The 17,815-nt window shown below is 47.8% G+C and overlaps 1 protein-coding gene across 1 annotated transcript; it reads right to left on the bottom strand.

Moving 5' to 3' along the window:
- On the bottom strand, positions 1-2,487 carry LOC130283444 (CARD- and ANK-domain containing inflammasome adapter protein-like). The gene has a single exon (XM_056532957.1). It carries the CDS (start codon positions 2,478-2,480, stop codon positions 144-146), a length of 2,337 nt encoding a protein of 778 aa, XP_056388932.1. The 5' UTR covers positions 2,481-2,487; the 3' UTR covers positions 1-143.
- Between the last annotated feature and the right edge of the window lie 15,328 nt (positions 2,488-17,815).

Genomic DNA, 17,815 nt, shown 5'->3' with positions numbered 1-17,815 from the left:
TGCTTTTGGCTTCCCGACTACTTCCAGCATCCACAAAAACAGCTTGTAGGGGGCAAGGAAACTGTACATACGAGCCGGGAATACCCCACTTAGTGCATTTGCGGGGGTCCCCTCTCTCGTCTCTTTTTTAGTTGCATTCACTTCTATTTGATTATCAGCATTTTCTTTTTCAGGAGCGTCGCCACCTGCTGGTGACTGTCGGTGCTTCCAGCTTCTGCCACCTGCAGCGGGGTCTTCTTCAGACTGTTGGTGGCCTGTAAATTGGCTTTATGCCCCTGGGTCCAGCCCACGAGGGTCTGCACCGAGGTCAGGTGACCGGATCTACAGGCACAGTGCAGGGGGGTATCGCGGTTATTATCCAGGGGGTCTATGGCCGCCCCGTTGGTCAGCAGCTGCTGGATGATGTCGCTTTGTCCGTGTTCGGCCGCCAGGTGCAGGGGTGTTTTTCTCCAGACATTTTTATCTTCCAGGTTTTTGTTTTTTGCAGCTTTCAGCAAAGATTTGACAATATCGGCATTGCCGGAGATGACGGCATAATGGAGGGGGGTACTGCCGTCCATGTCCTTCAACCCATACCTGGCCTGGCTACCAAACAGAGCCGTCACCACCTCAAGGTTTCCCTCCGCGGCTGCAATGTGGAGTGGGGTCTTTTTATCCTTGTCGGTAACGTTGGGGTCTGCCTTGTTATCGAGGAGAAGCTGCACCAGGGCGAGACCCCCTCCTTCTGCCGCCATATGTAGCGGCGTCCTCGACTGCTTGTCTTTGGCGTTCACTTTGGCTTTGTGCTCTATGAGATTTCGGGCAACATCGACGTTGTTCCTCCGGCTCGCAACGTGCAGCGGAGTCACCGATTCCTTGGTAACGTCGTTCACGTTGGCACCAGCTGAAAGCAAAATCTCGCTCAAGTCCACTTTGTTATGGTAGGCCGCCATGTGGAGCGGAGTTTCGTCTCCGGCACCGGTAATATTAACATTAATGCCCTTCTGGAGCAGCAGTTTTGTGGTGGAAACATCTCCCCCTAGAACAGACAGATGCAGAGCCGTGTTCAGATTTGGCGTCCGCTCGTCCAGGCGCGCCCCTTTCTCGATAAGCACTTGCGCCGTCTCCGACTTGCCCAGCTCTGCCGCCAGGAGGAGAGGCGTATACTGGATGTCGTTCTTGGCGTTCACGTCCGTGCCTTTGTCGATCAAAGCCTTGACGATCCCGTAAAGGTTGAGCGGGACGGCTTTAAACATGGCGGAGATCATGGTGTCGGGGGACAGACCCTTGGAATACTGGAGGAGGAGGCCGAAAATGTGCTCGTTGTTGGTCCCAAAGGCCAAGTCTATGATGCTGGAGTCAATAGTGGCGCCTGCTTCCAGTAACACTTTGACGGTGGCCTCATGACCGCCGGACACCGCGTGGTATAAGGCTGTTTTCTTTTTATCATCCACACTATCGGCATCGGCGCCGTTCTTCAGAAGAATCTCCACCAGGCGACTATTGTTTTTGGATGCCTCCAGGTGCAAAAAGTTGGACCTGTTTTTGTAGCGTTTCCCTTCTTCTTGAAGGAAGAGTTTCACCAGATGGTGGTGATTGTTCTGAGCCGCTAGGTGTAGAGGAGATTGGGAATCTTTGTCCAGGGCGTACATGTTGGCTCCGGCCCGGAGTAAGACCCTCACAGCTTCTAGGTGTCCATTCTCGGCCGCTCGGTGCAGGGGCGTCCTTCCTTTCTTATCCTTCATGTCTACTTTGGCGCCTTTCGATAGCAAGAATTCGACGATGGGGACATGACCGTGAGAAGCGGCTACGTGTAACAGAGTTTCTCCAGCAGAGTTTACGGCGTTGACGTCGGAGCCCTTGAGAATTGACTCCAACGCGGAGAGGTCGCCCTTCATGGCGGCATCGAAGACCCCAACAGATGACTGGACCACCTTCTGTCTCGGGGTCTGCGGTGGAGGCTGTCTCGGCGTTTCCTGCGGAGAACTCTTCTCCTTGACTTGGACACTTGGTTTTTGAGTCTCTTTTTTGACTTTATGGGGCACGTTCTCCTTACGGGACATTTTTGGTGGTGGCTGGTTGACTCTATCTTGAGTGTCCTCCTTGTCCCTCTCCAGTAGATACCCCACCAGTTGCCTTCTCCCGTCTCCGACACCATCATTGACTCCGTTGACGTAACTTTTGACACTATTGTATAACCCGGGCTCTATCTGCTTGAGACAGGGGTAGAAGAACAGACGACAAGCCCTCTCACCTTTAGACAATAAGATGTCCACCATGCGGGAATTCTTCTCCGTCCGGGTCCTGTAGTAGGACATCACCATTTTCTTATCGGCAGAGAAGATTCCGTGGTCTACAAGAAGGTTGAGGAGCTCTTCAGGTTTCTTGATGCCTTCGATGATTTCATCTTTCTTGGTCTTCAGGACTTCTACAGCGTAAGGGTTTGCAAAGTGCCCCTGGGGGGTAATAGATGGAAGCAGCACCGGACTGGCCGCACTCATGGTTCCAGGGTTTTCTTCTAGAGTCCACAAGACTTAGTTGGAGACCCCTTCAGACTCCATGGTAGTAAACCCCAACTCCTGGTAAGAAGCAGCAGATCCTCGGCACTCATATCACACTGTGTCTTAGAGTCCTTTGTTGGACGAGTCGCCTTTTGTTGGTGCTTGGTAGGAAGTGAAGCAGTTTGTCCGGATTAACAAACAAGTCAATAATAGCTTAGCGACTGTTGCTGCAAACACAACCCAACAAGTGGCGAGCGAGCGGCTGATCTGTGTACAGAAGTGACCGGGATTAGAGACGGTGCTGAAATATTTGGGAAGCGGAGAAGTCATTACACTCAGTAAAGAGAGAGTCGGGTGACTGAGCAAAGATCCCTGTAATGGAACCTGCCACAAATACGCAGAGGGCGGCGAAATCCCCAAAATCAATACATTTTTGTATCGATACATTTTTGGATACATCAGTGGTCTCAAACTGTGGCCCTCCAGATGTTGCAAAACTTCAACTCCTAGCATGCCCGGACAGCCAACGGCTGTCCGGGCATGCTAGGAGTTAAAGTTTTGCAACATCTGGAGGACCAGAGTTTGAGACCACTGCCCAAAGGGATGAGATGAGAGGGAAGCCTTGATTTCCTTTTCAGGGACAGTGTGGATCCTCTGGAGAAGGCAGACAGGCAACGACTGTCTAGGCATGATGGGAGTTGAAATTTTGCAACATCTGGAGGGCCAGAGTTTGAGACCACTGCCCAAAGGGATGAGATGAGAGGGAAGCCTTGATTTCCTTTTCAGGGACAGTGTGGATCCTCTGGAGAAGGCAGACAGGCAACGACTGTCGAGGCATGGTGGGAGTTGAAATTTTGCAACATCTGGAGGGCCAGAGTTTGAGACCACTGCCCAAAGGGATGAGATGAAAGGGAAGCCTTGATTTCCTTTTCAGGGACAGTGTGGATCCTCTGGAGAAGGCAGACAGGCAACGACTGTCTAGGCATGATGAGAGTTGAAATTATGAGATGAGAGGGAAGCCTTGATTTACTTTTCAAGGACAGTGTGGATCCTCAGGAGAAGGCAGACAGGCAACGACTGTCTAGGCATGATGGGAGTTGAAATTTTGCAACATCTGGAGGGCCAGAGTTTGAGACCACTGCCCAAAGGGATGAGATGAGAGGGAAGCCTTGATTTACTTTTCAAGGACAGTGTGGATCCTCTGGAGAAGGCAGACAGGCAAAGACTGTCTAGGCATGGTGGGAGTTGAAATTTTGCAACATCTGGAGGGCCAGAGTTTGAGACCACTTCCCAAAGGGATGAGATGAGAGGGAAGCCTTGATTTACTTTTCAAGGACAGTGTGGATCCTCTGGAGAAGGCAGACAGGCAACGACTGTCTAGGCATGCTGGGAGTTGAAATTTTGCAACATCTGGAGGGCAACTGGGAAACCTTGTAACTAAAATGTGATTTGGTCAGGAAGTCAGGTGACCGCAGAAGACCAGGGGCAGACCAGAAAATCCACTTTAAGTTTATTTTAAAGGGGTACTCCCCTGGAAATATATATATATATATATATATATATATATATATATATATATATATTTGTTTTTAAATGAACTGGTGCCAGAAAGTTAAACAGGTTTGTAAATTACTATTTAAAAATCTTAATCCTTCCAGTACTTATCAGCTGCTATATGCTCCACAGGAAGTTCTTTTCTTTCTTAATTTCCTTTGTCTGACCACAGTGCTCTCTACTGACACCTCTGTCCATTTTAGAAACTGTCCAGAGCAGGAGAGGTTTTCTATGGGGATTTGCTCCTGCTCTGGGCAGTTCCTAAAATGGACGAAGGGAAGGGAAGGGGGAAGAGCATGGTGTCAAAAGGTGTGAACGTTCTTCCGAAAACACAGACAGTGAAAGGGGTTAAAGGGGTACTCCCAACTAAAACGAAATCCTTTGCTAAACCCATAGCCCAATGGTCTCCAACCTGCAGACCTCCAGATGTTACAAAACTACAACTCCCAGCAGTCTGGTATTTTCCCCGCAATTCTTTAATAGAAATACTTAAAGGGGTATTCCAGGAAAAAACTTTTTTTTAAATATCAACTGGCTCCAGAAAGGTAAATAAATTTGTAAATTACTTCTATTAAAAAATCTTAATCCTTTCAGTACTTATGAACTTCTGAAGTTAAGGTTGTTCTTTTCTGTCTAAGTGCTCTCTGATGACACCTGTCTTGGGAAACGCCCAGTTTAGAAGCAAATCCCCATAGCAAATCTCTTCTAAACTGGGCGGTTCCCGAGACACGTGTCATCATAGAGCACTTTGAAAAGAACAACTTTAACTTCAGAAGCTCATAAGTACTGAAAGGATTAAGATTTTTTTAATAGAAGTAATTTACAAATCTGTTTAACTTTCTGGAGCCAGTTGATATATATAAAAAAAAGTTTTTCCTGAAATACCCCTTTAAGCAACGTAATGAAAGAATTACATGACTTGTGACGTTTTCAGGCACAAAAAAAAAAAAGTTGTGTCTTTTCGTAGCTTTAACCACAGGGCTGCTGGGAATTGTAGTTTCAATCACAGCATACATGGGAGGGAGCTCCGTGCTGCTATGGGTGGGGTGACTGGTGTGCGGGAGGGAGAAAAGTGACCTCACACTTACAAACAAGGAATCATGGGACTTGTACTTGGGGGGAGTGAACTCCAACAGGAAATAGCCAGTTCACAAAAAGAAAGGAGCCGCGTTATGGTAATCTCACAACATAGCCATTTAGCCCCAAGACAAGCACAGATCCTTCCTAAGAATGTCCATTACTGTCTGGAAGGTACGTGGAGAACCCCTTTAAGGACTAGGATATCCTCCCAGAGACCTGCAGGACGGTGGACCCTGGAAAACACTTTGACCACAACCTGTTTGTTGGCGGACATGGTAAAATTCTGCAATGACCAATTATTTTCTACCAAGTGTGACCTGAAAGTACCAAGCTGTATGTGTCACTTCATATGTTCATCACCATCAAGCGTCTGTGCCTCGTGTGAAAGAAATTATGTTCTGGGTGCAATCACTTACTACCCCCTGGGGATGTGCAGTTATATGTCTACACCAGTGTTTCCCAACCAGGGTGCCTCCAGCTGTTGCAAAACTACAACAAGGGCAGTGTTTCCCACCCAGAGTGCCTCCAGCTGTTGCAAAACTACAACTCCCAGCATGCCCGGACAGCCAAAGGCTGTCCGGGCATGCTGGGGGTTGTAGTTTTGCAACAGCTGGAGGCACCCTGGTTGGGAAACACTGGCCTGAGGCTGTCCGGGCATGCTGGGAGTTGTAGTTTTGCAACAGCTGGAGGCACCCTGGTTGGGAAACACTGGCCTGAGGCTGTCCGGGCATGCTGGGAGTTGTAGTTTTGCAACAGCTGGAGGCACCCTGGTTGGGAAACACTGGCCTGAGGCTGTCCGGGCATGCTGGGAGTTGTAGTTTTACAACAGCTGGAGGCACCCTGGTTGGGAAACACTGGCCTAAGGCTGTCTGGGCATGCTGGGAGTTGTAGTTTTGCAACAGCTGGAGGCACCCTAGTTGGGAAACACTGGCCTAAGGCTGTCCAGGCATGCTGGGAGTTGTAGTTTTGCAACAGCTGGAGGCACCCTGGTTGGGAAACACTGGCCTAAGGCTGTTTGGGCATGCTGGGAGTTGTAGCTTTGCAACAGCTGGAGGCACTGTCATGCTAATTGTACACCCCAAAATGAACCGCTCTGTTCAATAGTATGATGTCGGAGATGCTGTAAATTGTAGTTTTGCAGCAGCTAGAGGTCCACAGTTTGGAGATCTAGGTTCTACACCAATGTTTTCCAAACCAGGGTGACTCCAGCTGCTGCAAAACTACAACACCCAGCATTTCATGAAGCATTTGATGCCCAGATAACAAGGATCAGTGACTGGGGAGGATCTAGTACAGTGATGGCGAACCTTTTTGAGCCCCAGTGCCCCAACCGTAATGCACGCCAACTTTTTTCCCCTCAAAGTGCCAGCACAGAAATTACATCAGAATACACATAGCTTGGCAGTATAGTTCCCCACATTAGGTGCAGTATAGTCCCCCCACATTAGGTGCAGTATAGTCCCCCCCACATTAGGTGCAGTATAGTCCCCCCACATTAGGTGCAGTATAGTTCCCCACATTAGGTGCAGTATAGTCCCCCCACATTAGGTGCAGTATAGTCCCCCCACATTAGGTGCAGTATAGTTCCCCACATTAGGTGCAGTATAGTCCACCCACATTAGGTGCAGTATAGTTCCCCACATTAGGTGCAGTATAGTCCCCCCACATTAGGTGCAGTATAGTTCCCCACATTAGGTGCAGTATAGTCCCCCCACATTAGGTCCAGTATAGTCCCCCCCACATTAGGTGCAGTATAGTCCCCCCACATTAGGTGCAGTATAGTTCCCCACATTAGGTGCAGTATAGTCCCCCCACATTAGGTGCAGTATAGTCCCCCCACATTAGGTGCAGTATAGTCCCCCCCACATTAGGTGCAGTATAGTTCCCCACATTAGGTGCAGTATAGTCCCCCCACATTAGGTGCAGTATAGTCCCCCCACATTAGGTGCAGTATAGTTCCCCACATTAGGTGCAGTATAGTCCCCCCACATTAGGTGCAGTATAGTTCCCCACATTAGGTGCAGTATAGTCCCCCCACATTAGGTGCAGTATAGTCCCCCCCACATTAGGTGCAGTATAGTCCCCCCACATTAGGTGCAGTATAGTCCCCCCACATTAGGTGCAGTATAGTCCCCCCACATTAGGTGCAGTATAGTCCCCCCACATTAGGTGCAGTATAGTTCCCCCCACATTAGGTTCAGTATAGTTCTCCCCACATTAGGTGCAGTATAGTTCTCCCCACATTAGGTGCAGTATAGTTCCCCCACATTAGGTGCAGTATAGTCCCCCCACATTAGGTGCAGTATAGTCCCCCCACATTAGGTGCAGTATAGTTCCCCACATTAGGTGCAGTATAGTCCCCCCCACATTAGGTGCAGTATAGTTCCCCACATTAGGTGCAGTATAGTCCCCCCACATTAGGTGCAGTATAGTCCCCCCACATTAGGTGCAGTATAGTTCCCCACATTAGGTGCAGTATAGTCCCCCCACATTAGGTGCAGTATAGTCCCCCCACATTAGGTGCAGTATAGTCCCCCCACATTAGGTGCAGTATAGTTCCCACACATTAGGTGCAGTATAGTCCCCCCACATTAGGTGTAGTATAGTCCCCCCACATTAGGTGCAGTATAGTCCCCCCACATTAGGTGCAGTATAGTCCCCCCACATTAGGTGCCGTATACTTCCCCCACATTAGGTGCAGTATAGTCCCCTCACATTAGGTGCAGTATAGTTCCCCCACATTAGGTGCAGTATAGTCCCCCCACATTAGGTGCAGTATAGTCCCCCCACATTAGGCAGGCAGTGTTCCCCCACATTAGACAGGCAGTGTTACCCCACATTAGACAGTCAGAGTTCCCCAACATTAGGCAGGCAGTGTTCCCCCACATCAGGCAGGCAGTGTTCCCCCACATTAGGCAGACAGAGTTCCCCCACATTAGGCAGGCAGTGTCCCCCCCACAGACAGTATGGCTGGAGGCTGTATGTCTGTGTCGGAAAACCGAAGATGATGTCCCGCTGGTCACTTACCATGCGCCCGTCATCCTCGGTCCTCCCCGATGCTCCGCTCTGCTTTACGTGACGTCCCTGCGTGCTCTACCTCCCGGCGGTCCACGCGTTTTTAAAGCTAACGCGGGACCGCAGAGAGGTAACCGGGACATCCTTGTGTCCCGAAATGACCTTTCGGGACACAGGGGTGTCCGAAATGTGACGGGTGCCTGTGCCATAGGTTCGCCATCACTGATCTAGCAGATCCAATATTTTACAAACTTACTTGTGGTAGAGGTGCCGCCCAATGACAGCGCCACCTATACAGTCACTGAGGTACTCCATGCCACCCATCCTACTCATCCCGCTGTCTATGGAGATTACATGCTGCTTACTGTGGCTCAAACACCTGGACTAGAGTAAGTAAAGGCTTAATATACTTGTGGACAAGCAAAGTATAAAGAGACCAAAAAACCTGATCAAATTCTTCATCCTCCTTTGTACATCCACAGTGTTCAGTGTCCACCACTAGATGGCAGCATTGTCACATAACCAGGGGCCCATATATATATATATATATATATATATATATATATATATATATACTGTACAGGATTAATAACAAGCGCTGCAGCTGGTGGGAACGTGCAGGGTGTGGCCCCCGAGAAAGTCCGGATTGTTTATTGTCATTAACCACAACAGAGGATCAGCTATCCTAAGAGAACTGATCAGCAGACACAGATCTCTCTAATCTATCTCCTATCTATCCATTCACCCTTGTGAGTGCAGCTCTGGAGTATAATACAGGATATAACTCAGGATCAGTACAGGATAAGTAATGTAATGTATGTACACAGTGACCTCACCAGCAGAATAGTGAGTACAGCTCTGGAGTATAATACAGGATATAACTCAGGATCAGTACAGGATAAGTAATGTAATGTATGTACACAGTGACCCCTCCAGCAGAATAGTGAGTACAGTTCTGGAGTATAATACAGGATATAACACAGGATCAGTACAGGATAAGTAATGTAATGTATGTACACAGTGACCTCACCAGCAGAATAGTGAGTACAGCTCTGGAGTATAATACAGGATATAACTCAGGATCAGTACAGGATAAGTAATGTAATGTATGTATACAGTGACCTCACCAGCAGAATAGTGAGTACAGCTCTGGAGTATAATACAGGATATAAATCGAGATTTTCCTAGCTTGTGACGGAAAATATTAGTTATATGAAGACAGGAGGCGAGTATCTTATGCATTATTCTTTCTTTAATAATGCCCATAGCAGAACAAAATTCAATAAACAATCAGTGTAAAGAAAAAACTACAACTCCCAGCAGTCCCAGGACCACAGCAGCCACTCCTCGTCTGTAGCCCCTATATAAGGACTGCCCACATATAGATCCTCCTCTTTCTTCATGCGAATCAGAGCCGCACAGGAAACCGAACTCCAGCCAGACGTCCACACCGCTCCTTGAACCTTCGGCCAGCAGGGCCAGAACTCAGGAAACGAGGCCAATCTACGGCCTAACTTCGTCCCAACGGGGACTGTAGGGAACCCCAGCAGTGCTTAACCAACAGGTTATCCGTAAACAGGAAAACAGCCAATGCATTCAGTATCCTGAAAAAGACAACAAAAATCATAACAGGGTGGGTAGGGAGGGAAGATACTCGCCTCCTGTCTTCATATAACTAATATTTTCCGTCACAAGCTAGGAAAATCTCGATTTATATATCAGACAGGAGGCTCGTATCTTATGCAAGTTCAAAGCTAACAAGAATCGAGACAGAAGAAACAAAATCAGAACTAGTATTACAAAACTGACATGGAAACATGGTCCTCCGGTCTGAAGTAGAACCGGCGAAAGGTAGTCTCTGAAGACCAATCAGCAGCCATGAGTAGGTCAGAAAGGGAGCCCCCTGCTGTGACTATTTTAGTAGCCATAGCACCCCTAGAAGAATGAGCTCCAAACAGGGAGACGTCTATGCCCGCCATATCCATGGCCGAACGCACCCAACGAGCCAAAGTAGCGGAGGTCACCGGATGGTGAGGTCTGACGTAAGATATAAGAAGTTGAGAGAAATCTGGAGACCGTAGATCTGCAGTCTGCGATTCGTACGCCTGCAGGCAGCGAACCACACAAAGTCGAGGATGCGCGGGAAAAAACAGGTAAAAAACCGAGTGTATACCCGTCTTGGTCCGTCGGACCACCGAAAACTTGACTCCCTGAGGCGAAAATTGTCGCCTAGAGACGTCCAAAGCCTTCACGTCCGAGACGCGTTTGATAGACACCAAACATAGAAGGACAGTCAGTTTATATGACAACAATTTTAGGGAAAGATCGTCATTGTCTTCCCAAGAGACAAACATCTCGAGCAACCTGGAGACATCCCAGGTCGACTGATATCTCGGCCGCGGGGGCCGTGTAAACTTAATGCCACGCAAAAGTCGACATACCAGTGGGTGTTTGCCCACCGGCAAAGAGTCCACTGGGCAATGGTAAGCCGCGATAGCCGATCGGTAAACGTTGATGGAACTATAAGATTTTCCGGATTCAAAGGAATCTGCCAAGTAGTTCACCACTACAGACACAGGTGCATGTACGGGATCAATCTGTCGTTGATCACACCAACGAACCCAGAGCCTCCAGGCTGATCGATAAGCCGATCTAGTCCCGGGGGCCCAGGCCAGGGCGAGGAGATCCCTAGCTGATCTTGAAAGATCCTGATCCGCATCCGGGACCCCGAAACCAACCACGCTAGGAGAGGAAGGTTGCCCTCCACCACCAGAGGGTGTAGATCCCCGGTCGGGTTGGAGAGGAGCTGTGGAAATTGGGGCAGAAGTCGGGGATAGTCCACTGCCATCCCCAGAAGGAGAGGGAACCACGGTTGTGTGGGCCACCAGGGGGTGATCAGTACAATCGTCGCCCTCTGGTTCATCGTATGTAGAAGGACCCTGGAGATCATCTGAAATGGGGGAAACGCGTAGTGCGTTCCCCTGGGCCAGATGAGACGGAAAGCGTCGACTGCCGACGCCTCTGGGTCCGGCCTCCAGCTGAAAAAGCGAGGTAATTGATGATTGAGGCGAGAAGCGAAAAGATCCGTACACAATGGACCCCAAAGCTGTCTCAACCGTAGGAAAACTGATCGATCCAGCCGCCAATCGCTGGAATCTAGTAAGTAGCGAGAATTCCAGTCGGCCACCGTGTTGGAGACCCCCGGAATATACTCCGCCACCGGGATAATGTTGCGATCTAGGCAGAAGTGCCAGAAGTCTTTGGCAAGATCTGCAAGCATCTTGGACCTGGTGCCCCCTAGGCGGTTGACGTATTGGACCGCCGCCACGTTGTCCATGCGTAACAGAACACAACAATTGGACGCTTGTGGCAAGAAGCTCTTGAGGGCAAAAAATGCCGCCAGGAGCTCCAAGGCATTGATGTGCAGATCGACCTCCGTGGAGGACCAAGTCCCTCCCGTGGAAGCCTCCCCGCACCGCGCGCCCCAGCCGAGACGACTCGCGTCCGACTCTATGATGACGTCCGGGCAGGAGTTGAATATGGTTTTGCCGTTCCATTCGACGGCATGATGAAGCCACCACTGCAACTCCTCGATGGCTGCCGGACAAAGAGGAACTTCGTCCGCATACCTGAGGCCCTGGCGCAGATGCATAATCTTGAGTCTCTGAAGGGCCCTGTAGTGCAAAGGGGCCGGGAAGATGGCTTGGATAGAGGCTGCTAGCAGGCCCACCAAACGTGCTAGTACCCTTAAGGATAAGCACCCTCTGCGTAAGACTGCTCTGATCTCCTTGCGGATCAGGGCCAGCTTGGATTTGGGAAGGCGGAGAACGGCTTGATTGGTGTCCACCAAGAAGCCAAGGAACTCCATCTCTTGCAGAGGGATCAAAACCGATTTTTCTCGGTTGATTATGAATCCCAGACTCTGCAGAAGCAGTACCGTCCATGACATGTGAAGAGAAGCTTGCGCTTTGGAGCGGGCCATGATGAGGAGGTCGTCCAGATAAATGATCAGACGGACCCCTCTGCTCCTCAAGGATGCCACCACTGGTTTCATCAGTTTGGTGAAACACCACGGAGCTGATGACAGGCCGAACGGAAGGCAAGTAAATTGCCACATGTGGTTTCTCCAGAGGAAACGAAGAAAATGTTGGGAATCTTGGTGGATAGGGACGGTGAGGTAAGCGTCCTTTAAATCCACCTTCACTAGCCAATCGCCTGGTTGTAACAAATCGCGAAGGGAGTGAATTCCCTCCAGCTTGAAATGGCGATACGTGACATGTTGGTTTAGTTCCCGAAGGTTTATGACCGGACGGTAACCGCCCCCTTTTTTCTTCACTAGGAAAAGGTTGCTTACGAACCCTAGGGAAGAAGGGTCGATCTCTCGGATCGCCTGTTTGGATAGGAGATCTTGAATCTCGTTGTCTATGAGCACCATGTTGTGTTGTGAAAATCGGATAGGAGTTGGTTGTATACCCAGAACCGGTAGAGATTGGAGTTCTATGTGAAATCCCGCTACTGTTTGTAGAATCCACGCGTCTGCCGTAATCGCAGACCAGGCGTGGGAAAAATACATCAGGCGTCCCCCCACAGGAATGTGAGCATGTGGAATACCAGGCACACTTACCGGTAGTTGGACGGGAACGGGGGTATCCGCGTCCGCCACGTCCGCGCCAAGGTCGGCCTCTGGGAGGGAAGAAAGGCGACGGTTGTGCCATTGGGACGGTGTAGGACGGAGGAGCCTGAGGGTACTGGTATAGGGCAGAGGGTCTGCCCTGTGGCCTATAGGAGGGGGTGCGGCCGGCAGATCGGCCTCTACCTCTGCCGGCCCGAGGAAAAAGCTTATTGGTCCCTGATTTCTTTAATGAAGTCTGGGCTTTATCCAAACCTGTAAACAGGCCGACAAACCTGTTAATGTCCTTCATCAGGTTGTCCCCAAAGAGCATTCCTGCTGCTGCAGGCCCAGACTCGGTTTCAGCTAGGTGGGACAGTTGCGGGTCGAGACGCATAAGAATCGACCTACGTCGTTCAATCGAGCAGGTGGTGTTGGCAGTACCTGCTAGGCATATGGCCCTCTGGGCCCACCCCCGGAGTTGACGGGTATCGACAGGTTGATCCGTCGTTGCGGCCTGTTCAGACAGGTTGAGTATCTTAGTGAGAGGGCCCATTAAGTCCAAGATACGCTCCTGAATAGTTTTAAATGAGCGTTCTATTCCCTTTTTAGGGAATTTACCCGATTTCATTAGATATTTCGTCAGAATGGGGTCTACTTCGGGGGTTGCCACTACTTTATTGGGAATAAAGGGCCTAGGACACTCAGCCCTCAGCTTGTTACGGCTGGTTCTGTCTAGGGACTTACGAGCCCAAAGCTCCACATACTGGGCCACGTGGGGAAGTGGGGACCATTCACCCGACCGTGGATGAGAGATGGAGTCAGGGTGAAAAAGGGGTTCACCTAGGGAGTCTAGGATCACAGTGCCCTGTGTAACAGGGTTGGCGTCGGTGTCAAACGCCGTATCCCCAGCATCCTCGATATTAGGAGTGGATTCATAGCCGTCAGACTCGCTGGATGATCCCGATGAATCCTCGTCAGAGGAATCTACGTAAGAATCGGGTTTGGTCCGTCTAGCGGATCTGTGCCTCTTCTCTTGTAACTCCCTGAGGCCCAGGGGTCGAGTGGAGTCTGATGGATGCTGGGGTTGGCAGACCGGGGTAGGGGCTGCCTGGAGCACATTATTATCTTCCCCTGCCGGGGAGTCAGATGTTGCCAAAGTATGTTTCCTTTTATGGGAAACCTTTCCCTTCTTAATTGGCGGTTCACCGCCTTGGAATGGTGGAATAGACACACCGGATACCGCTGGTAGTGATCCAGAGGTTACCATGGCGGAGGCCAAAGCCGCCTGAACAGATTTATTAATCAAATCCTGTATCTGGTTGGCGGTCATAAATTGGGCAGAGTCTAAAGAGCTCTCTCCTCTGAGGGGAGCAGATGAGGGTTCCTCAGCCATAGTGACTAACAGTTTATCTGTAAGTAAACTAATAGGAAATGAGAATAGGATTGATGAGGGGAAGGAATAAATTCCTGCAATCTACCTATAAAATACGTAGAGGGTAGTAGTAGTACAGGCTCCGTCCTCCACACCGCTAGCGTTGCACTGACGTAGCGGTGGGAGGTGAGCCCGAGAGTCCTGTACCCAGGGACGAAGTCTCGCGAGACTACGTCCGGCTGGGTACTGATTGGAAGGCGCGGGAGCGCGTTCCAGTGACGAAATAGAAACTCCGCCCCTCTCAGCGTGTAGGCCGCGATGAAAATGCGGCCGACACCCGGAGGATCCGCCCCTATCCCGCGCGTGCGAAGCGCAGAAAAGTAGGAGGAGAAGACTGAGGTAAAATGGCGCCGGAAGAGGGGGAGGGGAAAGCGGTGGAGGGTAGGAGGAACGGAGGATGGAAAAGAAAAGCGGAGCGATAAACCGGAGCAAGGGGGGGGGACTAGCACTGGAGAAGATAATTGTCCGAAACAGAATAAAATTGTATAATATGTGAAGGGGCGAAGATAATCGCGATTATCTTCTCCCACAACACCACAATATCTATAATAGCTATGAGTAGCAAGTAAGGAAAACTAAGCATTAAATCATAGATAGCACTTAGCTTGCATGCTCTGCCATGAGCAGAAAGAAAGAGGAGGATCTATATGTGGGCAGTCCTTATATAGGGGCTACAGACGAGGAGTGGCTGCTGTGGTCCTGGGACTGCTGGGAGTTGTAGTTTTTTTTTTTTTTTCTTTACACTGATTGTTTATTGAATTTTGTTCTGCTATGGGCATTATTAAAGAAAGAATAATGCATAAGATATGAGCCTCCTGTCTGATATATAACTCAGGATCAGTACAGGATAAGTAATGTAATGTATGTATACAGTGACCTCACCAGCAGAATAGTGAGTACAGCTCTGGAGTATAATACAGGATATAACTCAGGATCAGTACAGGATAAGTAATGTAATGTATGTACACAGTGACCTCACCAGCAGAATAGTGAGTACAGCTCTGGAGTATAATACAGGATATAACTCAGGATCAGTACAGGATAAGTAATGTAATGTATGTACACAGTGACCTCACCAGCAGAATTATGAGTACATCTCTGGAGTATAATACAGGATATAACTCAGGATCAGTACAGGATAAGTAATGTAATGTATGTACACAGTGATCTCACCAGCAGAATAGTGAGTACAGCTCTGGAGTATAATACAGGATATAACTCAGGATCAGTACAGGATAAGTAATGTAATGTATGTACACAGTGACCCCACAGCAGAATAGTGAGTTCAGCTGTGGAGTATAATACAGGATATAACTCAGGATCAGTACAGGATAAGTAATGTATGTACACAGTGACCTCACCAGCAGAATAGTGAGTACAGCTCTGGAGTATAATACAGGATATAACTCAGGATCAGTACAGGATAAGTAATGTATGTACACAGTGACCTCACCAGCAGAATAGTGAGTACAGCTCTGGAGTATAATACAGGATATAACTCAGGATCAGTACAGGATAAGTAATGTAATGTATGTACACAGTGATCTCACCAGCAGAATAGTGAGTACAGCTCTGGAATATAATACAGGATATAACTCAGGATCAGTACAGGATAAGTAATGTAATGTATGTACACAGTGACCTCACCAGCAGAATAGTGAGTACAGCTCTGGAGTATAATACAGGATATAACACAGGATCAGTACAGGATAAGTAATGTAATGTATGTACACAGTGACCTCACCAGCAGAATAGTGAGTACAACTCTGGAGTATAATACAGGATATAACTCAGGATCAGTACAGGATAAGTAATGTAATGTATGTACTCAGTGATTTCACCAGCAGAATAGTGAGTACAGCTCTGGAGTATAATACAGGATATAACTCAGGATCAGTACAAAATAAGTAATGTAATGTATGTACACAGTGACCTCACCAGCAGAATAGTGAGTACAGCTCTGGAGTATAATACAGGATATAACTCGGGATCAATACAAAATAAGTAATGTAATGTATGTACACAGTGACCTCACCAGCAGAATAGTGAGTGCAGCTCTGGAGCATTATACAGGGGGGGGGGGGGGCAGCCCTCAGTTAGAAGAGACCTGTGGATAGCTTGTGGTTGCAAATAACTCTGTAGGGCAGTGTTTCCCAACCAGAATGTCTACAGAGGTTGCAAAACTACAACTCCCAGCATGCCCGGACAGCCAAAGGCATGCTGGGAGTTATGGTTGTACAATAGTGGGAGGAACCCTGATTGGGAGGCACAGGTGTAGGTAAAGCCGTCTGTCCCCATACACTGGAGGCTCTGGTGATGTGAAGCGCAGGATGGTTGTAGTTATCACAGGTTTCTGGGAAGCTCCATCCTCTCGAGTTCTAAGTAACATCGACCACTGAAGTGAGAACCACAGAAATAACACAACGGGGGAGAAACAAAAGCCACAGAGCTATAGGGCCGAGCGAGTCCGCGACTAAGAGAGAGACAGGGGAACGAGGCTGCTGGGGAGTCATCTGTCTATTATCTATCTGATATCTATCTATCTCATATCTATCTCATATCTATCTCATATCTATCTATCTATCTATCTATCTATCTCATATCTATCTATCTATCTCATATCTATCTATCTATCTATCTATCTCATATCTATCTATCTATCTCATATCTATCTATCTATCTATCTATCTATCTATCTCATATCTATCTATCTCATATCTATCTATCTCATATCTATCTATCTATCTATCTCATATCTATCTATCTCATATCTATCTATCTCATATCTATCTATCTATCTATCTCATATCTATCTATCTCATATCTATCTATCTATCTATCTCATATCTATCTATCTATCTCATATCTATCTCATATCTATCTCATATCTATCTATCTATATCATATCTATCTATCTCATATCTATCTATCTATCTATCTCATATCTATCTCATTTCTATCTATCTCATATCTATCTATCTATCTCATATCTATCTCATATCTATCTATCTATCTCATATCTATCTATCTTGTATCTATCTATCTCGTATCTATCTATCTCATATCTATCTATCTCATATCTATCTATCTATCTCATATCTATCTATTTATCTATCTCATATCTATCTATCTCGTATCTATCTATCTATCTATCTCGTATCTATCTATCTCATATCTATCTCATATCTATCTATCTCATATCTATCTATCTATGTATCTCATATCTATCTATCTCATATCTATCTATCTTATATCTATCTATCTATCTCATATCTATCTATCGATCTCATATCTATCTATCTTATATCTATCCATCTCATATCTATCTATCTCATATCTATCTATCTGTCTATCTCATATCTATGTATCTCATATCTATCTGTCTCATATCTGTCTATCTCATATCTATCTATCTCATATCTATCTATCTCATATCTATCTATCTCATATCTATCTATCTATCTCATATCTATCTATCTATCTCATATCCATCCTCTCTCTCTCTATATATATCAAAAGCAGGAAAGAGCAGAACACTAAAGTAATCAAACCAAGGTTGTGGGTGTAAGTAGACCTGGGTCCTGGGTCCAGCACTGTAGATATGAGGTAGGTGACTGCAGCACACCGGCGTATTCAGATAAG

The sequence above is a fragment of the Hyla sarda genome, chromosome 7 (assembly GCF_029499605.1).
Source record: "Hyla sarda isolate aHylSar1 chromosome 7, aHylSar1.hap1, whole genome shotgun sequence".
Taxonomy (NCBI): Eukaryota; Metazoa; Chordata; class Amphibia; order Anura; family Hylidae; genus Hyla; species Hyla sarda.
This window is presented reverse-complemented; position numbering and strand designations above follow the sequence as displayed.